This window comes from Podarcis vaucheri, assembly GCF_965113315.1.
Source record: "Podarcis vaucheri genome assembly, chromosome: 1".
Classification (NCBI taxonomy): Eukaryota; Metazoa; Chordata; class Lepidosauria; order Squamata; family Lacertidae; genus Podarcis; species Podarcis vaucheri.
The window spans coordinates 76,182,953-76,204,377 of record NC_138759.1 but is presented as its reverse complement, the minus strand read 5'-3'; the positions used below and the strand labels follow the sequence as shown (position 1 = coordinate 76,204,377).

Here is a 21,425-nt window from a genome sequence, read left to right as displayed (position 1 = left end):
AAACTCATTTAAATAGCAGAAAAGTTTCTCAACAGCTTCTCCACCTTCCCACCTGTTGCCACTGCCCAGTCAGGTTAAGCACTTCACCTCACCACTCTTTCAACAATACAGAGGAAGAGACCTAGAGATGGCCGTGGTTCGAAAAGAGGGAACTGGGATAGTGATAAAGACGGTCACCTGTGCTGCACTGTAGGGAAATTTTTATGCAAGAAAATCAGGTGATCTTGATCTCTGAAAATGGACTGATGTTTTGTCTTTTAAATGTATTTTTAAAATTTAGGAAGATGAGCAAGAAACTATGCTTTAATGAAATTAGAATTTATCGCCTAATATTTTGGTATTAGATGCAAATTTGGAGGAAATCCAGTCATTTTGAATAGTACATTTGAAAACGCATGCTTCAGGATAAAGAATTTCATCTTCTGTTTCAGGTAATAAGTTGAATCCAATCTTACATCTTCAGTCTAAAGACAGGAGACTTATTTGAGCTTCCAGTCATGCAATTAAGAATCACATGGAGACAGAGAGCAGGGCTGCAACTGTGGGACTTCCTTCCACCCTCATGACCTTGAGCAATCAGAGTCCCACATCATGGGGGGGGGGAGCCTCTGTGAATTTTTAATCAATGGGGTTCTTACTTGTGTGGAGTCAAGGCCCAAAGGGGGCTATGATCATAGTATCAATTAAGTGCTGAAGATTATAGCCTAGGTAAAATTGTATAAGTCTCTCAGGGAGCGTGTAATTCACTTTTACAGTTTGCAGCCATTTAAATGCTGCTGCTTTTGGTTACCCAGTGGAGTGATTAAAAAAATTATAATATTTTTAAGCACACGTTGTATTCTAATTATACTCTTGGTATTCACTGAGAAAATCTCTGGAATTTCATGGAGATGGCTGCAGCATCAAGTCAATGTGGGGCGGGTGTTGGTACTGTTTTGTCTCTTCCCTTGTCCCCTTGGTGTGTAACATCCAGCCTGATTAAATGTTTTGGAGAACTCAAAAGCTTGCTCACAATCTTTTTAACATTTTGATCAACCGCTAAAAAAATAAAAACAAAAACAAAATGTAGAATTGTAGAGTTGGAAGAGACCCCGAGGGTCATCTAGTCCAACCTCTTTCAGTGCAGAAATCTCAACAGAGAATCTTCATTGTCTTCATCTTCTTCAAATTTAAATTTAAACCTACCATGCACCAGCAGGTCCCAGGGCAGGCTACAACAATTTATAATCCAGTATTAAAAACAATTAAATTACAGTCACAGGAATAGGGTAGGTCCTGAAAACACACATTTCAGATGGCAATGCCGTGGTAAAAACATTTATCTTCAGCAGTTGTCAAAAACTGTATAGTGAAGGTGTCAGACCCACCTCTTAGGGGGAGAATTCCCAAACTTTGGGTCTGCCAAAGAGAATTCCCTCTCCTAAATTTCTGTGGATGGTGGAACTGCCCCTCTCCTGATCTTAATATGTAAAAGAGTACTTTGGAGAACCTGGTAAGGTACAGCTTAAATCCCTGCTTAAAAGGACATTTAGGTTGAAATCCTATATAGGACTGCACTGTATCAACTTGCCGGACAGGTTCTTTGAGATGGGTCTGTGCACAAGTGTAGCATGGAACATAAAGGAAGGTTCACAAGCTTATAACTGTTCTTCATTTGGAGAAAAATGTAACAGCGGGGGGCACACAAATAGTCAAGATTCAGAATGTGAGCACTCCTTTCAGCAGGCTCATAAATAAAAGAGAGCATAATTATTTTGCTCATTGAGTAGTATGTAGCTATAACTGTAAGTGGATCACACTTAAAGAACAACAATTAACTGTAAACAATGCCTTTCTTTGAGGATGTCTGTAACCCCAAAGTTCTGAACAAACAAAGGAATAATTTGCACCATGCACTGACGCTCCAGTCATAACTTAGCTAAAGATGGGAATTATTTCTTTTGAATATCTGAATCATACTTGCCAGCTATCTCTTGCTGCAGGGTAGTTTACATTACAGCCAGCTTCTAGATTTTGAACGGAAATATTTTTGTACGCCTTGGCTAACTTTTAGAGGCAACATTAAAATGCTTACTGAACGAGTTTTGCATGCTTATAAGTTGGGAGGTTTTTTTAAAATTACCACTGGCGCATGTATTTTTTTGTGAGGTGAATTAAGTGCCCACAGACTACAGCTTGAGTGTATAACTGTTATTGCAGCTGTGTGGAGGAGCATGATGTGTATTCCCTGGAGCGGCCTTGGGAGAAAACCCAAATATGTTGAGGCAAAAGCAGGTTGTGTTTATGGAAATGTCAAACAGAAATATGGAGCTTGAACTCTTATCACAGTGGAGTGTGACATCAAGAACAGCTTAGGGATTGTACAGATGTGAATGAATAACAGTTATGTGGTAGATTTATTTTTAATTTCAGGACCAAAATGGCTTCATGCCTTTTTAATAGGTTTTTAGAAACAGAATCACTTACTTTAACTTTGCTTTCTCATTTGGTTGCAAACTGCTAAGACTTGAAATAAAAGTTGGTCCTTTTTAAAAGTGTACTTAACAGTTCATTATGTTGGATTACATTAACAGTTCATTACATAAAGACTTTGAAAGGAAGGCACAGTAAAGAGCTTGGATGCCCGGTTTAGTTTCTTCATCTAGTAAAAAGAACCTTGCATAAAAAAACCCTTGATATTGATCAGTACCTCATCTTTTCACATGTAAAATTAGCTGTTTCCTACTTGTGCCACTGACGGCTGGGATTCAGAGTGCAACATGTATTGCTCTGCTTATACATTGGGGCTTCTTTGCTCCCCTTTTGCAATAGCAGCTCTCATGTTCCCCCAAACCCCCCTTCCCACTAGGGATCCACTCATTGCTTGTGCCCAGTGGGCTGGATCTTAACTGTAATGTCTGGTGTAGTCTCTTGAATCCCATTCCCCAAAGAGTCACATAATTGCCAGTTATAGCAAACAATTCAGACCACAAATGCGTAGTCACTTGCCAAACGGACTGTGGATTTCTAGAAGCTGATGGTTCAGAAAACAGATAGGCTTTAAAACAGGGGTGGGGGATGTTCTTGGCTCTGCAGGCCAGATCCTTATCAGAACTGGCCTTCAGGACCAAATTTGACAGGTCAGTGGGGCTGTCCACTTGTCAATCGCATGATGTCACATGACATCAGACTGGGTGCTTTGACATCCAAAGAGTCCTGCAGGGTACTTTAGAGCACCTGAGGCTTTCGCTTTTCCACTTATCAGCTGATAGTGAGAGGGTGGAAGCCTGATTTCTCCAGTCTTCAGCTGCAAATGCAAGTTTGCCACAGGGAACCCACCAGTGCAAATGATCCGTCAGCTTTACTGCCCCTCAGCTTAAAGGTGGTAGAGCCAATGTTTGATTTCTCTTGTCAAAGCATTCTTGGGAGCACTCTTTAAGACTCACAATTGTGCATTGTTGGCTACATCTCTACCTGTCCGCTACATGTGACACAAAGTGTGGGGCAGGTTGGTGTAGTTTAGGGTAAATTTGAACCCCCTGTTGAACCCTGTTTGGCCTTTAGGTCACAGGTTCTCAAGCTCTACTTTTAAATGGTTAGTGCTAGCCCTGCAAAATCTGAGCATTCTGGTGTAAGAGAGAAGTTGAGTTTGTGTATAAAGCTAAATTATATGTACATGTTTAAGGCCACAACCGTATACCCTGTTGCCTGGAGAAGCAGCTGACCCATTGGGGGGGGATGACGATGATCCCTGCTGTCCTAACTTCCTGTCAGTGATGCTGCTACTACTGACCAGTAAGGAGAGTGGGTGGGACGAGGTGACAGGATGTTAGAGCTGTGTGGATGTACCAGGGAGTAATCCCCATTGATTTCAGTGGGACTTCTGGTAAACTTGCATAGTGTTGAACTGTAAATAACCTTACTTCAAGAGTTTGTATCTATAATCAAATGGTGAACTGCTCTGCTAGCTCAGAACTAAGTGTTTATTCTTTTAAGTGATACCAAGCCAACCTTCTGAAAAGGGAGCAGTTAAATTGTGTATGATTTCACAATTTTAGTGTTTTTTTAGATGTTTTCTGCAGCATCTAAAAGTTTTCTTTTTTTAAAAAAAAGCTCTAAATTAAACTGGCCATCACTGTAGTAAACCAGAGGACTCTGTATAGTTTGCGTGCAAATTCCAAATGAATGTCGTCTAGCCAAGCCAGAAGTTTAAAAATATCCCTGTGTAGTCATTTGCCAGAAATGACTGCATGTGAAATTTGTCAGGCGCAGGTGCACCATGGTCTTGTCTTGGGAGGCAAAACTTTTCCTCAAAGCAGAGGAAAAATCATTAGTCTAACACTTGCTGAAGTCAGCAGAGTGACAATAATCCTTTTCATTTAGGATTTGGCTTGTGTTTATGGTTGCAGTTTTCAGGGAAGCACACCCAACTCCTAGCTCTTTACTATGTACGTTCTGTGTTAGGACAATTCTGGTTAGACCTTATCACCTATGATTAATTTATTTAAGGGAAAGCAGCTTGATTCCAAATGCTGCTGCACAGTAGAGTTCCTACATAATTTTGTGGGATAAATCACTTGCTACTTACCATATTTTTTGCTCTATAAGACTCACTTTTTCCCTCCTAAAAAGTAAGGGGAAATGTGTGTGCATCTTATGGAGCGAATGCAGGCTGTGCAGCTATCCCAGAAGCCAGAACAGCAAGAGGGATTGCTGCTTTCGCTGCGCAGTGATCCCTCTGGTTGTTCTGGCTTCTGAGATTCAGAATATATTTTTTTCTTGTTTTCCTCCTCCAAAAATTAGGTGCGTCTTGTGGTCTGGTGCGTCTTATAGAGCGAAAAATACGGTAAATAAAAGCTGCAGAGCACCTGTAAGAATAGTCTCCTCTCCTTCCTTGTCAATATTTTTTAGAAACAGGACAAAAGACCTAAACTCTGTGACATCTGGCAAGTACACATACATGTTGCCTCCTTCACAGCAATTGTCAGCTGCAGAATCCCATCATGAAGTAAAATTTGCACACACAATGCATTCTAAGAGGATCAAGATGGTTAGATACGGTGAATTTCTGTCTGCCTCTTTGACGTGTGCCAGAGATAAAGTTTTAATAAATGTAGATGCTCTGCAGGTACATATCCCTGATCTCCTAATTATCAGCGTTTCTTCTACCAGAAGCATTTGCGTTTAGGCCAAGGTTGCTGCTTCACAACTGGCTACCAAACACATGAAAAGATTCTTGGTGTGTGATGACCTTTACAGCGTCTGATATAAAGAATGTAACAAGTACAGGAAAGAGTTTTTCAATAACATGTACAGAGTTGGACACATGTTTTGGATATCATACAGGGATGGGAGGGCAGAGTTTCCACATCAGCAACAGGTACTTCTGGCATGGAATATTCCTGCCATGATGTAATGACTGGTGCTGTATGGTTCAGCCCTGAGATTTGCAGCATGTGCTCTGGCTCATATAGCTTTGACCATGCTGTCAGAAGTGTAGGTGCGACTGCTAATTTATAATTTCTGTCATATTTAACAAGGTGATATGCTATTTCCATAATTTAGGCCGAAGCCAGATTAGGATCTACTGGTAGAATTTTGGGTTCCTTGCAGCAGCAGATCAGCAAGAGTTACTGACTCCCAATTGCTTAGCAGTAGCAATGAAAATATGTTTTCCCCTCCTTGCCTAAACTAAGCTGCTCAAACAGAGACAGCTTGGGGGGAAACGAAGAGTGGCTTTTTGTGTGAAGGGGATGTAAGCTCTGTTCTTGCACTGGATGCAAATTCCTGGGCAGAGAACTTGATCAGAATCACCTGTCCTTTATTGCTAAAGGTATACTTTTTGCATACACGTTATATATTTAAATGGCTTTTCATTTTCTAGCCGGAAGGCTCCCAGACTTTAAGATCAACAGAAAACAAGACAGGTGGTGGATCTTGGCATTCTCCCAAGGCAGAAAGTTGCCCGCCTCTAAGTTATAGTGCGGACATGTCACTGCTGGTTACAGGAACAGTGTCATTTGCATGAAGGCACAATTAGGAATATCTGTTCTGCAGGTCTAATTATGTCCCAGTTTGGCCCGGGAGAACGTTGTCCACAAACCATGCCCACCTGTGCCACACCTGTGATGTCAGTTGGAGGGGCAAGTATGGGCATGGCTACAGAAGAAGAATTGGGAGCTGAAAGTGAGCTCCTGAGAATTCCTTCGCAAGTAGGGCTCCCTGTGAGCCACTGATCACCTGATAGGCAGTAACAGGGAGCTTCACTCCACTGAGACCGTGCCTTCAAAGGGACTTGCTGTAACCGCTGATCAGCAGTTACAGGGAGGCCCTTTAAAGCCCATTTTCAGGAAGTTTAGATTCACATGGAACATTTTCCCCCCTTTTGCATGCGTCTGTTTCTCCCACCTGCCAAAAATTGGGCCTTGAGAGATGGGAAATAGGGATCCAGCCGGCAGGTTGGATCTGATTCTCCATCTTAGCATAAGAACATGAGAAGAGCCCTGCCTCATTAGACCAAAGGCTTGATCTAATCATTCAACTTCTTCTCCCACTGGCCAGCCATATGCCTACGGGAAGGCCTACAAGCAGGACCTGACCGCAACAGAACCCTCCCCACTTCTGGTTCCCATCAAATTCCATAATTTAACTGTATGCTGTCTGAAGAAGTACCGTATTTTTCGCTCCATAAGGCACACCTGACCATAAGACACACATATTTTTTAGAGGGGGAATGCAAGAAAATAAATAAAGGGAGTGCTGAACAGAGCCTGTATGCATCCCAGGCTCTGTTCTGCTTTCCCTTTAAAGAGCCGCACGGAGCGTGTGTGCAGCGCTTGCGGGCTTTTCCCCAAGGAGGGAGAAGGGCAGCCCGTCACTGACAGGCTGACTTTCTCCCTCCTCGGGGAACAGCCCCCAAGAGCTGCACACACGCTCCGTGCGGCTCTTTAAAGGGAGCGCAGCTATTGGGGGCTTTTCTGGCAAAAGCCAGGGATAGCCCTGCGAAGCCTTTGCAGGGTACAGGGATGAAGGCTTCCCGTGCCCTGCGGAGGCTTCACACGGCTAAGCCAGAAGCTAGAACAGCTAGAGGGAGTGCTGTGCAGCGTGCCCTCTAGCTGTTCTGGCTTTGGTATAGCCGTGCAGCCTGCATTCGCTCCATAAAACACACACACATTTCCCCTTACTTTTTAGGAGGGAAAAAGTGCATCTTATAGAGCAAAAAATACGGTACTTTATTTTGTCTGCCTGGAATCTTTCAACATTCAGCTTCATTGGATGTACCTGATTATTATTGGGTGGGATGAGTTGCTCTTTCTATCCACTTTCTCCACACTGTGCATCATCTCATACATGTCTATGGTGCTCACTCTTATTCACCTCTTTCTAAACTAAAAAGCCCCCAAAGTTATAACTCCTGCTCATAAGGGGAGTTCCTCCTGCTCTTTTACTTGCCCTTTTCTGAATCTTTTCCAGCTCTACCATACCTTTTTTGCGTTTTTTGCTTGTGTCAACTATTCCCTCCAACACACATATTTTCTCATTTCTCTTCTGCTCACACTTTATGCCCTTAGTATATTGGATTGAGTTTGTTTTAACATATATGTCGTGCAATCCTGTGCATATTTACTTGGAAGTTAACAATGCCCAATGAGGATTAATCCAGTGTGTTCAGGATTGCAGCTTCAGTCTGGTCCATGTACTGTATGAGACCTCAGAGTGGACTTCTGTAAATAGTGGCTGGGGAAATCCAGCCAGATGGGTGGAGTATAAATAATAAATTATTATTATTATTATTATTATTATTATTATTATTATTATTATTATTCAGTCAGATGTTTATGTACATCAACATTCTGTCAGAAATTCTAGCTTGTTTAGAATAGTTCAATAAAAACACAACTCTCCACAGTGAGGTGTGTTTTTAGGGCCCAACTCATTCCTGATAACCCCACTAAATTTGAAGCTATTAGTCCCAGTTTAAAACTGGAATTGCTGAAAAGGAATCCTCAGAATGTAGTCTTGCTGCTTTTGTAAAATACCTTCACATCTGAATCACCGAAATTTCAGCTTGCTGTGGAATGGTATATATACTATAGGGTATATTGAAGTAGTTCATGAGGACTTGTTTGTTTGTCTTTCTAATGAGTGTCCCAACTTATTTTGAATATAAATAGCATAGCCTTTTGCCTGTCTGCAACTTTCTCTGGCAGCTGTGTCTAACTGTAGTGACAAAAATCAGTCAGCCTTCCCCCCCCGCCCCTGATTACTTATTGGGCTTATACAAGGCAAGATATTAAATACACTTTTGTCTGTCACCCAGCCACGGGCAGGGGAGGGGGAATTTGCCAGTTGCTAACGGATACCTGGCATTTTTGTGTATGACCATGAAGAACAGCTTGTGAACTTTCACCTCTGATGTTTCCTGAATAACATGGGTCTCATTTAGGTCAATAAGCCTTTATCAAAACGTCAGGAGTGAAAAATGTGTCTTGGTGTAAGCCGACTGGTCGTTCTCTCCAGTTGCAGGAGTCTATAGAACAATCAATGTTCTCTAAGCTTGTCTGCATGTCATGCAAAGAACTGGATGACAGTAACCATTGACTACATGTCTGTTTCATTGTCTTTAGGGCAGCCCACATTTGCATATTTGTCAGTGTTCCTGTTATCCAATGAACCATGGAGGGTCTTTAAAAACACACAACTCTCATGCAAATTTCTCTCACACAACACTCCCCCCCTGCACTTTGCAAATCTGAAAGCACTCACAACTTAGTCTTTTGTTTCTTTCTATTTCCGTACTCTTCTTACAAAATTAAACTCTAATTTGCATGTGTGGAGTTTTTGTTCAGAGCAACCCTTCTTTTCCCTTTCTCAGAGTTTGGTTTTGCTTAATCACTATTTATTTGTATTTTGGTGTGTTGAAATATGGTTGTTTTGCATCACATACCGGTATATAGCACAAATCCCTTATAACTGCTCTTGATTACTGTATTATTATTATTATTATTATTATTATTATTATTATTATTATTAAAGACCCAGCTGGCTCTGTTTGCTTATTAGCTGTTTTTGTCCGGGGTGGGGTGAGAAGACCTAGGAGTTTTATTAATACACTGAAAAGGACACAAGAGAATCTTGGATTTGTGAGCATGTGTAAAAGTTAATAACATGTAAGCTAAGAGAAAAAGGTCTCTTGATATTTTCATGTATGCAGCTGGATCACTCACAGTGCAATACTACACAAACTCAGAAGTAAGCTCCATTGAATGTAATGGGGCTTACACCCAGATAGATATATCTGAGATTTCACTGCAATTCAGTATTTTTGAATTAGAAGGAGAATTCTGCTCGCCACTAAATATTGTGCTTAAAAAAATGAATGAAAGGAAAAATAACTGCTCCATCACATGCTAAACTCCATTATCAGATTCTGAGAACAGTTTTCCTATGAAATGAAATGCACACAAAAATAATTCTTGCTTTTCCTTCTCACACTTTATAGATGTGAGACTTATACTTTTCTGATACAAAGTCTGTATTTATGCTATCTGAATAACATTATTGTTTTATAAATAATGGGTTTGAAATTAAAGTTGCAAACCTAATTAAACTTCCCATGACTTAAGCGCCATAGAACTTGGCTAAGACTTTGAGGAGATGAGATTAGTATCCAATTATGTCAAGCGGGATTTTGTTTTGTTTTTATCACATGGAAATCGTCAAAACACCCTGTAATAGATTTTAAACTTTTAATCGTTCTCTTGATTGTTTGTTCCTACAGGGCTTTACCATATATTTTCTGACTCACAGTTCTCATATTTCATTTTCTGCTAATATCACCTGAAAAGTATTAAAAGCATGTTATATTAATCTGTGCCCCCCGTCTGTTTCCTCTAGGAAATTGTATTAGTGGTATTTTTTGGAACCGAGTATGTAGTTCGATTGTGGTCTTCAGGGTGCCGCAGTAAATATGTTGGCTTCTGGGGAAGACTTCGTTTTGCTAGGAAACCCATTTCTATCATTGGTGAGTATATAAAGTTCTCAATGGCTCCCATTGCATAAAAGGAATTCCCATAGTGATTTCTCTCATTTTCAAAAAAAATAAAGAGAGTGTTTTCTTGTAAAAAACAACAAAGCAAAACCTCAAAGAAGTTTACAAAAAAAGCAATAAAATTATCAGTAAAAAGAGTTAAAAACAGCTATTTAAAACATTCAAATAAAAATTAAAACCAATTACAGTGGAACCTCGGTTTTCAAACGTAATACGTTCCGGAAGACCGTTTGACTTCTGAAATGTTCGAAAACCAAAGCATGCCTTTCCAGAAGCTTAATACAGAAGTCGTGTGGCACATTTGGCTTCTGAAATGCATTCAAAAACCGAAGCAGATACTTCTGGGTTCTCGGTGTTCAAAAGCCGAAAAATTCGACTTCCGAGATGCTTGAAAACCGAGATACCACTGTAAAAGCTAGAAAAATATTTAAACACATGAACTTTATACATATCTAGGTAGGCTTGTCTAAAGTGTTTTTAGTAGGTGTCAAAACACTCACCTGCTTGATGTGTGGATGCCGCCACACTAGAAGTCCGATTTCATACAAATGTGGTACAAGCATTACACAGCGTCTATAAAAGTGCCTGTTCCACAGATCAAAGCAGTCAAGTGGGAGTATATGGGGTAAGGCGATTTCCCAGGTAAACTGGTCCCAAGTTGTTCAGGGCTTTCTATGCTAATAGTAACACCATGAACTTGGCCCGATAGCAAATTGGCAACCAGTGCAGGTTTCTGAGCAGAGGTGTCATATGCTGAGAGGGTCTCACACCTGGCAGCAATTGTGCTGCAGTATTCTATGCTAACTGCAACTTCTGGATCAAGTGCAAAGGAAGCCCCACACAGCACACATTGTAGTTATCTAGTCCTGAACTGCACGAACTACTATGGCTAGGCTTTCCCAATCCAGAAAAGGTCATAGTTGTGTTAAAGGTGCTTCTAGCAATTGAGGCTGCCTGGGTCTCTAGTGACTGTATGTTGTTGTTTTTCATTTTCCAGATCTAATCGTAGTTGTTGCTTCCATGATCGTGCTTTGTGTGGGTTCTAAAGGCCAGGTTTTTGCAACCTCTGCTATCAGGTAAAATGATTAAATCTAATTTAAAAATCCTTTCTTTTTCCACCCTGTTAAAAAGTGTATCTCTTAATCCACTTTTCCCCATCCCAGTGCCATGTACTGGTTAGAATGTTAGAGTGGTTAGATTTGGACTGGGGCTTGGGAGGTTCAAATCCCCAATCACCCGTGAAGTTCACTGTGTGACCTTGAGCCATCCCTCCTGCTTAGTGCAGCATACTCTTGTTATGAGGCATAACTCCTTGTCCAGAGGGGGCAAATCATGTATGCTGCCTTGAGCTCTGTGGAGGAAAGGTGGGGTATGGATGTAGTGACTAAATAATAACAATTCTAAAGCTCACTCTTCCACTCTCAAGTATCTGTTCTCACTTTTTTCATTCACTTTTCTTTTCATGAACTTCATTCTAGAGGCATCCGATTTCTGCAGATCCTGCGAATGCTTCATGTGGATCGTCAGGGGGGCACATGGAGATTGCTGGGGTCAGTAGTTTTCATACACAGACAGGTATGTAAAAACTTAGAAAGAAAGTTCAAGTGATAAGGATGTTTTAGTGTTAGGCTGCCAAATTCCATAGACCATATACTGTTCTTGGGGTATCTTGGACTAAAAATGAAATCCCCTTCCGCTGCTTCAGACTTTACTCACAGTTAATCACATTTAATCAGTTTAATTAATTAGCTGATTAACTAATGTTATTTGATTGACTAAGGCTGCAATTCTATACCTGGAGTCAGCCTGACTGAACTCAGTGATGGGGCTTACTTTTAAGTAGACATATGTTTCAGTGGTAAGGTTTCTTTTACTGGGTGACAGACCTAATAATTTTAAAATCTCTGTGTGTGCAAACAAACCCCTGTAAAAATAATTTGCTGTGGTTTTGATGTAATTTGTTTCAGTTCTGCTAGTTCTGATCCTACTTTCTCTCACATATGCCCACTTGAATCCATTAAGTCTTATTTCTGAGTAGATGTGCATAGTATTGTGCTGTCAGTTAATCCTTTGTTGTTTTGAGAACAAGGTTAAAAATATCATTTTTTCAACTTCAGTTTGCAATTCTGCTGCATTAACGTAACTGACAATAATATTTTTTTGACCTAGTATTAAGGTATAATGAATTGCTAAGTGCAAATTAGAAATATCATGTGGTAGTCAACTAAGCATTATGCAGAGTAGAGTGACTGAAATTAATGAACTGTTTGATTAATGTTTAATTGGTTAAATTCAGTGTGGTAGCTGAGCCCAATAATCAGTCATTCATTTTATAAAATAGCATTTGGCAGCAGCAGTATTCTATGTGCCTCTAGTTATTCATTAATTTGCTCTTATTCTTCTTTTCAGGAATTGATAACCACTCTGTACATTGGATTTCTAGGCCTGATTTTTTCATCTTATTTTGTGTACTTGGCTGAAAAAGATGCTGTGAATGATTCAGGCGAACATGAATTTAGCAGCTATGCGGATGCCCTTTGGTGGGGAGTAGTAAGTATAATCCATAGTACATTTTCAAAATTAGAAGAGCCTTTTTGTCCTAATGTGACAATTTCTAGTATTTCTATGAAATGTCCTCATTCAGGAGCAACGCTTAAACCATTACTGATGGCATTGCATCTAGTTTGAGCATTATTTACAACATTTATATAGGAAACATTGTGGTTTGTTGCTATAAAATGACCATGGATCTAGCCAATGTTTAGCCTATTAACTGTGTTTGGGTTGTTGTGTATGCAGTTTCCTGATTTGAAATAGTAAGGACTTGTGAATGTCATTTAACTTGGTATCGTGGACCAGACCCTGCATGTGAGTCCAGACCTTGAAAACCCACTTTTTATGAATGGAGTTTTCAGGATTTCTGCTCTAGTTCTTGCAATTACCACTCATTGTGTGAGTAATGCAAGCAGCAGAAAACAATCCTGAATCTTGTAGGGAAGATAAAGAAAGGCCTTCAGTCAAACTAGCCCACAGTGATTCTGGTTGTACCCCAGAAATATAGGGCAGCAAAGTGACATCCAGCTTCAGCAAAGCAGAAGTTTGCCCAGAATTCTGCATGTACTGAAGGCACCCAGAATCTCCTGTCTCATTGGACTGAAAAATGGAAGTTGAGGCCTTCCTCACCTTCCATCACCAAAGAAGGGCTCAATTCGCTCTTGCTGAAACTTGCAGGAGGACTATCTCCTTGGCTTCTGCAATACCTGAGGGCTCAATAAGTTCAGACCAGTACTGGAGCAACAAGTGTACTGCTGCTGGTCCTGAAAATGTTATATCTGAGTCAGGAATGTGCTTTCTTGTGTCAGGTTTTTTTGCTCTTAGCATAGCCTCTGTTGTTCTGGTATTGTACCTTTGTTACCTGTGTGTAGGCCTGCAATTGCAAATTTACTCAGTGTTTGCTCTCGTTTCACTTGACACCAGTTAAGCTGAATCTGGGTACCACCATCAAGATAATGCAGACTGCAGGTCTTTGCTGGAGCCACCTTGGTCAACAACATGGACAGGCAATGTCCAGGGATATTTGGACGGGGGGGGGGGCAGATTTGCTAAATGAGCACATCCAGTTCTCCAAATAAGTGTTGTACACGCATACCACACATTCAGTGTGGTGTAGTGGTTAAGAGCGGTAGTCACGTAATCTGGGAAACCGGGTTCGTGTCTCCGCTCCTCCACATGCAGCTGCTGGGTGACCTTGGGCCAGTCACACTTCTGTGAAGTCTCTCAGCCCCACTCACCTCACAGAGTGTTTGTTGTGGGGGAGGAAGGGAAAGGAGAATGTTAGCCGCTTTGAGACTCCTGAAGGGGAGTGAAAGGCGGGATATCAAATCCAAACTCTTCTTCTTCTTCTTCAGTAACTGAGAAACGCAATGGCATTTTTCAGATTTTTATCTCTGTTATATAGCCTTCTATATGAACTCTATGAATCTCCCCCTTCCATATTCTTATATGTAAAATAGTAAATACAATGCAATCTCTTGTGGGGTCAGCAAACTTGCTTTTTAAGCTTTTAAACTCTTTCTAAGGGGCTACATTACACTACAATGTGGTCAGCTTCTTCAGAGGAGTGGCTTACATGGCTTCTTAATTAAAGGTGGCAGATGCAACCATATGCAAAAAAGGCACTGCCTTGATTTTGGCAGCAAAAGTATACTTTTGTCAAGCATGAGTGGTGCTTTGTAAGGGCTGCAAAGCTTTCCTCAATAGGAATGGAAAAAATTAGCCTATAAAAAGAAGGCAAAGCAAAAGGAAGAAAATACAGTCCCCAGCAACATAAGCAGTAATATGCATACAATCTGAATACAATTCCCATTGCTGAATGATCCTCTGAAGATCGGAACAAAAAGATTTCAAACCAAGTGGTCAGGAACTAAAACATAAGACTGAGTTTCAGAGATAGCAGGTTCAAGCTAGCCACAATCTCAACTGCAACCATTCTTTCCCCCAAATTTAGGCATTTTAAGACTATGTTTGATTGCTTTTGGTTGGAAGCTAGAAATCAAATTAACCATGATGTTAGAGATGCATGAAGGCATTTCAGATTGTATTTTTCTTTTGCTACAAGCGGCTCCGGTGTGTGTGTGATATGCTATGAAGGACTGGAGTGGGGGCAGTGTCAAACCCTTCCCCCTGTGATACAACTCAGGCCCAGATCCATTCAAGCTGAATGTTGGAAGATTCAGGACAGATAAAAGAAATAACTTCTTCCCGCAGAGCATAGCTAAACCATGGAACTCACTCCCACAGCAGGCAGTGATGGCCACCAACTGAGATGGCTTTAAAAGAGAATTAGACAAATTTGTTAAGGAGAGGGCTACCAAAGCCTACTAGCCTTGATGGCCATGCTCTGCCTTTGCAGCCAGTGGGAGGAGGTAGTGCTCCTGAATACAAGTTGCTTGGAACCACAGGAGTCGATCCAACAGGCTCTTATGTTCTGGTGTTGGGGGAAAACATGGTGTCAGTGGCTATTAAACTGTTGTTGTTGTTGTTTAGTTGTTTAGTCGTGTCTGACTCTTTGTGACCCCATGGACCAGAGCACGCCAGGCACTCCTGTCTTCCACTGCCTCCTGCAGTTTGGTCAAACTCATGTGCGTAGCTTCGAGAACACTGTCCAACCATCTCGTCCTCTGTCGTCCCCTTCTCCTTGTGCCCTCCATCTTTCCCAACATCAGGGTCTTTTCCAGGGAGTCTTCTCTTCTCATGAGGTGGCCAAAGTATTGGAGCCTCAGCTTCAGGATCTGTCCTTCCAGTGAGCACTCAGGGCTGATTTCCTGAAGAATGGATAGGGTTGATAAGACAACAGGCTACAATCTCCTCCTATTTTTGGACTACCACTCCCACCATCCCTTGCTAGTAGGACCAGTGGTCAGGGATGATGGAATTGTAGTCCAAAAACAGCTGGAGACCCAAGTTTGGGAAACCCCAGGGAAAATATAGGAAGCTGTCCTTTTGGTGATTGTTGCATGATGCTCTTGCATCACGATTGCATCGTAACTGTTGCAAATTGCCCCTAAAAATATGTTACCTTTGAACAACTGTATTTCAAAGGAATCACTGAGTAGTTTGACTGGAATATAGCCACTTTGATCATGAACCCTTCTGTCACTACTAGATTTTACAAGATGAAAAGAGAAATAAAATAAGACATCCTAGACTTTAGATTTCTTACATACTTATTTCAACACAAGAAAGATTAAAAAGAACAAACTTTAATATATGGCACTAACTGTTAGTTGTGAGCATGAATCAGACTGAGCTCAGCACTTTTCTGTCCCATTGGTTTAAGTGGCGGGAGTAAACATGCACTGAACTTCTTCCTATTTAATTCAGTGGGATATAAAAGTGTTTAATTTTGGCTAGAACACACACATGTGTCACTGTGATTGATAGTGTAGAGCAAACCTTCTACTGTTTCCAGTGCATTTGAGTAGTAAACAGAACAGCTGGCATGCGGCAGTCTATACTTTCTGAAGTAAAACAACTAGGCTATTAAGTTTTTGTTCTAGAAAATGTCGCAAAATAACAACGATTTAATTATACTTAGAGGCAACGTGCATAATTTGCCAATCACTGCTACTTTGAAACATCTCTTTATTTTGCCTGGATTTCTGCTGAGTTCTCAGGAAAATGGGGACCAGCTTTTTTTAATGGTGTTTTCCTTAGACACCCCTATCTGTTGTCAATCCACAATTAGAGTTGTCTGTTAAAATCATCCTGATTAATAACATCTTGTATTTTCCCATAAATAAATTACATATCTAAGTAATTATAAACCACATGAATGGTATGTAAGAATGAATCTTTTTCAGTTACTTGCAACAGAGGGGGTTCAGGCAGGGGGTGTTGTGGAACAATTGCTCACTCACAATTGCCAATTGATGCAAATGTTTTCAGATATAAAATTGTTCCTTGCCCAGTACTGAAGTCACTTTTCTAAAGAAAAAAACAACATTCCCAACCTGCTTTTTTATTTTTTATTTGGGCCAGTTTAAAGGTCATAAGGTGGAAATTCTAAATCATCCATATATTCCTGCCAGTGACATGTATATAGTAAATGGCTATGGCCACAATCCAACAGGTGACTGAAATGCAGCCAGCAATTTTCCATTATGCAGCAGCTTGCACTTTGGGCTCTTCGCCTTCAACAACATTGGGACCTGTTGCCAAACAGCAAATTTCTACCCATTATGATCTGTTCCATAAACTGTGAACTCTTTCTCTTACATAAAAGCCTGGTTCCAGGTGGTCACCTAAAAACTAATCTTCACCCACTTGGTACCATCCCACTGTTTTGGGCTACAATTCCCACCATCCCTTGCTGTTGACTATGCTGGCTAAGACTGGGGGAAGTTATAATCCAAAAGATCTGGAAGGCACCAGATTCAAGAAGGCTGACCTAAACAATGGCACAAAGGAGAAGATGGGAGGAGAAGTATGTAATCTTCAGGGTTGCCACAGTTTGCTCATGATCACCTCAATTCAAACCATGGTTTAGGTTGTGCACCCCTCCAGACTACATCTCCCATCATCCCTAATCACTGGATATGCTGGCTGGGGCTGATGGGAGTTGTAGTCCGGAAACATCTTGAGGGCCACAGGTTGTGCACCCCTGGTTTAGGGGATTGTCTGAATGAGCATAAACTTAATTTTCATGACTGTGCTAGGCAAGATCGTGGTTTGAACACATCGTTCTTCAATGCAATGGCGTAGCGTGGGTTCTCAGCACCCGGGGCAAGGCAAGTAATTTGCGCCCCCTAACCCGTGGATTTTAGCACTCGAGTCTCTTCTGCGCCCCCCCAGATGTTGCGCCAGGTGCGGCAGGCCCCCCCTGCACCCCCCACGCTACGCCACTGCTCCCACCACAAGTCTTCAGGACAGCCATCCGAAGGCTGGCGCGGGGAGAAGGTCTCTCCGCCCCACCGCCAGGCTTCGGAACGGCCTTCCGAAGGCTGGCGCGGGGAGAAGGTCTCTCTGCCCCACCGCCAGCCTTTGGAGGAGGTCCGAGGACAGTGGGGTTCCTGCTTCCTCGAGGAGGGCCGGCCAAACGCACCCCCCCAAATGTTGCGCCCGGTGCGGCCGGCACCCCTGGCACCCCCCACGCTACGCCACTGCTTCAATGTGAGACTATTTGCATAAATACGGGCTTAAATCAGGCATGGGTGCTAATTCTGTTTGTAATATAGTGGTCCTTCTGCTCCAGTCATTTAAAACGAACATACAGAACTGTTTTGATAATCTGATTTTCATGTACTCTGTGGGTTTTGCAGGGCAAACGTTCTCTTTGGGAAAGAGGATTACAGATTTATAACGTTTCAGCTGATGATGACTTTGCCCTAGCAGAAAGCAATTCCACTAATACACACTCGTGCACCTAATTATTGTAGTCCCACACTCTTAGTGCTGCCTTCTGTATTGCAATACATTGTGGACTGAAGGGACCATCAGCCCTCAGGATCAGCTTTTTAGGAGGTCAGAGGGTTTAAGTGGGCAGGAGGGGATCAGCAAAAGTCAGGTGCCCTGACTTGAATGAGGAGAAGTGCCTTACACTAAATCCAGTAGTATGAAAATCTGTTGGTTTGTTTTTAAAAATTGCAGGCTCAGGAATAATGGTAGGAATGCAACAGCAGTCAGTCTCAGAGCAGAATCCTGCAGTTTCCAGAATCCATCCCAGGCTGTTTCTATCTTTGCAGCATTAACAAAACCAGTTCAAATGAAACTAGAATTCTGCCAGGGTTTAAAATTGCTGCCACTGTGAAAGGGCTGTATTTTATTATCCGATAAGTATTTCGCCCTGGTGTCTGTGCAGTCTCTAAATACTTCTAAATTCCATTTGCATTATATCCCCCACCCCCGCACAAGTTTAAATGAAGCAAGCCAGTGTTTGTCACTATTAATCCATGTACCTTTGGTTATGGTTTATTTTCTCTTTGTTATCAGCTATTTCCGATGGTAATCTTAACTTCGCTGCAGCTTCATTTCTCTAGACTATTAAACAGGGATGAGATTAGTCATACATCCACTCCTGTGGTGATTCTACTAGATCAAAGCCTTGCAGTGAGAAATGACTGTGTGTGACCATGCTTTTAATTGAAACATTTAGCTTTTCCTGCTGAGTTGTGATGAAATTTTAATGTGATAACCTATGGATAGACCTTTGTTTGCCCCTCCCCCTGACATTCCAGTGCATTTACAATGAAATTGCAGAATTCCTTTAATCTTTTTATCAGAAATTACAAGTCCACAACTGTGGGTGGAGGGAGGGTAGAGAGCAAAGCAAATAAGAAAACCCACACAAGGTACAGTTTCAGGCAACATGCTTGGAACCCAGTGTTAATATGACTTTTCTCTTGACAATTACTTCTGAGATTTGGCATAACAATTTTACTCCAGAACCAGTCCACCAAGCATTTTCCCCGACCCTTTTGCTCTGGAACAATTTGCTGTTAGGTTTCTGTTTCTTTTTTAGACAGATGGTCCTTTTAAATTGTTTTATTGTTACTGATGCTGCTGTTTTGCTGATAGTATAAGCTGACTTGGGGAAAATACTTTGAAAGGTGGAGGATAAATGAATAAGTTTTTCTTTTAAATGTTTTTTAAGCAGCATTACAGTCTACAGATTGACTTCACAAAAACACATGAAATTAAAAACAATACAATAATACTGCAAAAACATAGATTAAAACTCCACTGTGCACTTTTTTTATAAAGAGCAGTCACAATGAATAAAAACACAGTAATTAATTGAATGTGGATTGAAATAAAAATGTTTTTAGAGTTCTCTTGAAAGATGTTTTGTGCAGCACTTTGTGCAGCACTCTTGAAAGTTGTTTTGTGCAGCACTTTGGTTATTTGGATATTAAGTGATAGGCAAAGATATTTAGGTGCTCACACTACGTTGTCACCAGCATACTGAAGCTTTATGATGGAAGTTATGGTAACCTTACTCTTTGCTTTCAGCCTACTTAGATTAAACAGCCTACTCTGTTCGATATATGCTTTCTACCCCAGTGGGGAGTTTCCCTTCAACAATATGTAGGATAATGGCGATGAAGATAATAAATAGAGTTGGGGCGATAGCCCATCTGTTTAATGCCTGATCCCACCATGAATGGTTCACTTTGAGAGCCATTGTTGCCGTTGTATTATTGTGGAGGAGCCTAATATGTGTTAAGATTCCTGCTCTGTGATTGCAGTCATGGGATTGTTGTCTTATCCCATGATGGTGTATGTTTTGACTCCACAGTGTGGGAAGCGACAGAGACAGGATGTTTGTGTTACTGTGTTCCGTGAAGTGGGATTATTGTCCTTTGTTGTTTCTCTTTGCTGTCTGATGAGAAAAAGGAAGGAGCTAAGTCAGAGCGCTCTGAATGTTTATATGTAAATAAAGTAGATTAGCCAAAATGCTGAGGGCTGAGGTCTGTTACACAAGCTGCAAAGACTCTGCGGATCCCTAAGTGTGCCGGTGTCTGTTGGCATCAGTCGCTGTGATGTTCGGGCAGAAGAAAGCTTTTGAAGCTCCCAAACAAACGACCAGGAGGGAGAGAACATGCCAGTCGGGCATGTGTCTATACCAGGGTCCTACTCGAGTTTAGGACGAACTCCTGACAACAATATGTTCACAAGTTTATCTGGGCAGCTGATTTTCAGAAGGACAGTCCACAGGGCAGTATGGTTTTACAGTGTCGAAGGCCTTAGTCAGGTCAATAAACACCATATACAGGGGCTGGAAAGTTAGCAATGATAAGGCCATACAAACTTCCTCAGAGGGGGAACTCCACAAATGTGAGACCACCCTGAGAGAAAACCCTATCCCTTGTACCCACCAACTAATGTTTGTACTGATGGGCAAGAAAGCAGGGCCTCAGAAGCTGATCTTAAAGTCATGTGGGTGCTAGTGGTCCTTCAGATAACCTGGTCCCAAACCATTGTATCACTGAGGCATATTTCTCAGTGGTGAGTCACCACATAATGGCAGCACAGGTCTCTGTGGAAAATCCTTTCACAGCCCTTGTGTTATCTGCACATTGATCTTTAGGAGACAGAAACAATATTCCAACTTGTCTATCATTTTACGTGGTTGACAAGTTATCGTCGTATCATTTATTCATTAATTCAATCTACACTTGAAGCACATTTCTTGCCCAGCGTTTCTATAGCTAAGGTTATGTTCTTGAACAGAAAATCTTTGGAGGGGAGAGAATTGCCCCTAAATCAGGTGGAAACTCAGGAATAATAATTTGTATTTAATTTCCTCCATATTTAAATGGGACTTTTTTTTAAAAAAAGAGCAATACTACATCTGGATTGTATTCAGTGAAGTCATTGCATGAGCAGAATGAGTTTTGCCTGTGCAATAGAATCTCACCTATGCACCCACTGAAGCCCCTCAAATCTGCTGCTGGGGTCTCCCTACTTTCTGGAGCAGATTTGGAGGTGGAAGAGACGCCGAAGGAGAGGAAGTCATTCTACTCATGCAATTGCTTCAGTGGCTTCAATTCTTGGCCAATTAGTATATGCAGAATGTATAACAGAGTGGTCTGCATTTGTGCTAGCTAAGCTCTCTTATATTAAACATGGTGCTTCCATTTTATGTTTCTAAAATTGCTTACAGTATGTATCTGTGTAAGGATTGACCAAATTTGGGTAACTAGTTGCATGGCACCGAAGATAAAAAAAGCAGAAATCCGCCCAAAGACTTGCTCTGACCATAATGCAGTGAAGATAGAGATGAAATTAACAACAACTGGAACCTTCAGATGGAGGATGAATGATACCCTGTTTAGAGATGAAGAGATCTACAAGAAGGCCCAAAAAGCATTGAAAGATTACTTTGAGATAAATT

At 41.3% G+C, this 21,425-nt stretch overlaps 1 protein-coding gene across 4 annotated transcripts in view; it reads left to right on the top strand.

Annotated features, from left to right (window-relative positions):
* KCNQ1 (potassium voltage-gated channel subfamily Q member 1) overlaps window positions 1-21,425 on the top strand; it is a 307,659-nt gene that overhangs the window by 67,994 nt on the left and 218,240 nt on the right. For all 4 annotated transcript variants that reach the window (XM_082193513.1, XM_082193512.1, XM_082193511.1 and 1 more), the window contains exons 3-6: window positions 9,877-10,003; window positions 11,028-11,106; window positions 11,509-11,605; window positions 12,440-12,580. In XM_082193513.1, the coding sequence (XP_082049639.1) occupies window positions 9,877-10,003; window positions 11,028-11,106; window positions 11,509-11,605; window positions 12,440-12,580 (444 nt within the window). The remainder of the gene's footprint in view (window positions 1-9,876; window positions 10,004-11,027; window positions 11,107-11,508; window positions 11,606-12,439; window positions 12,581-21,425) is intronic.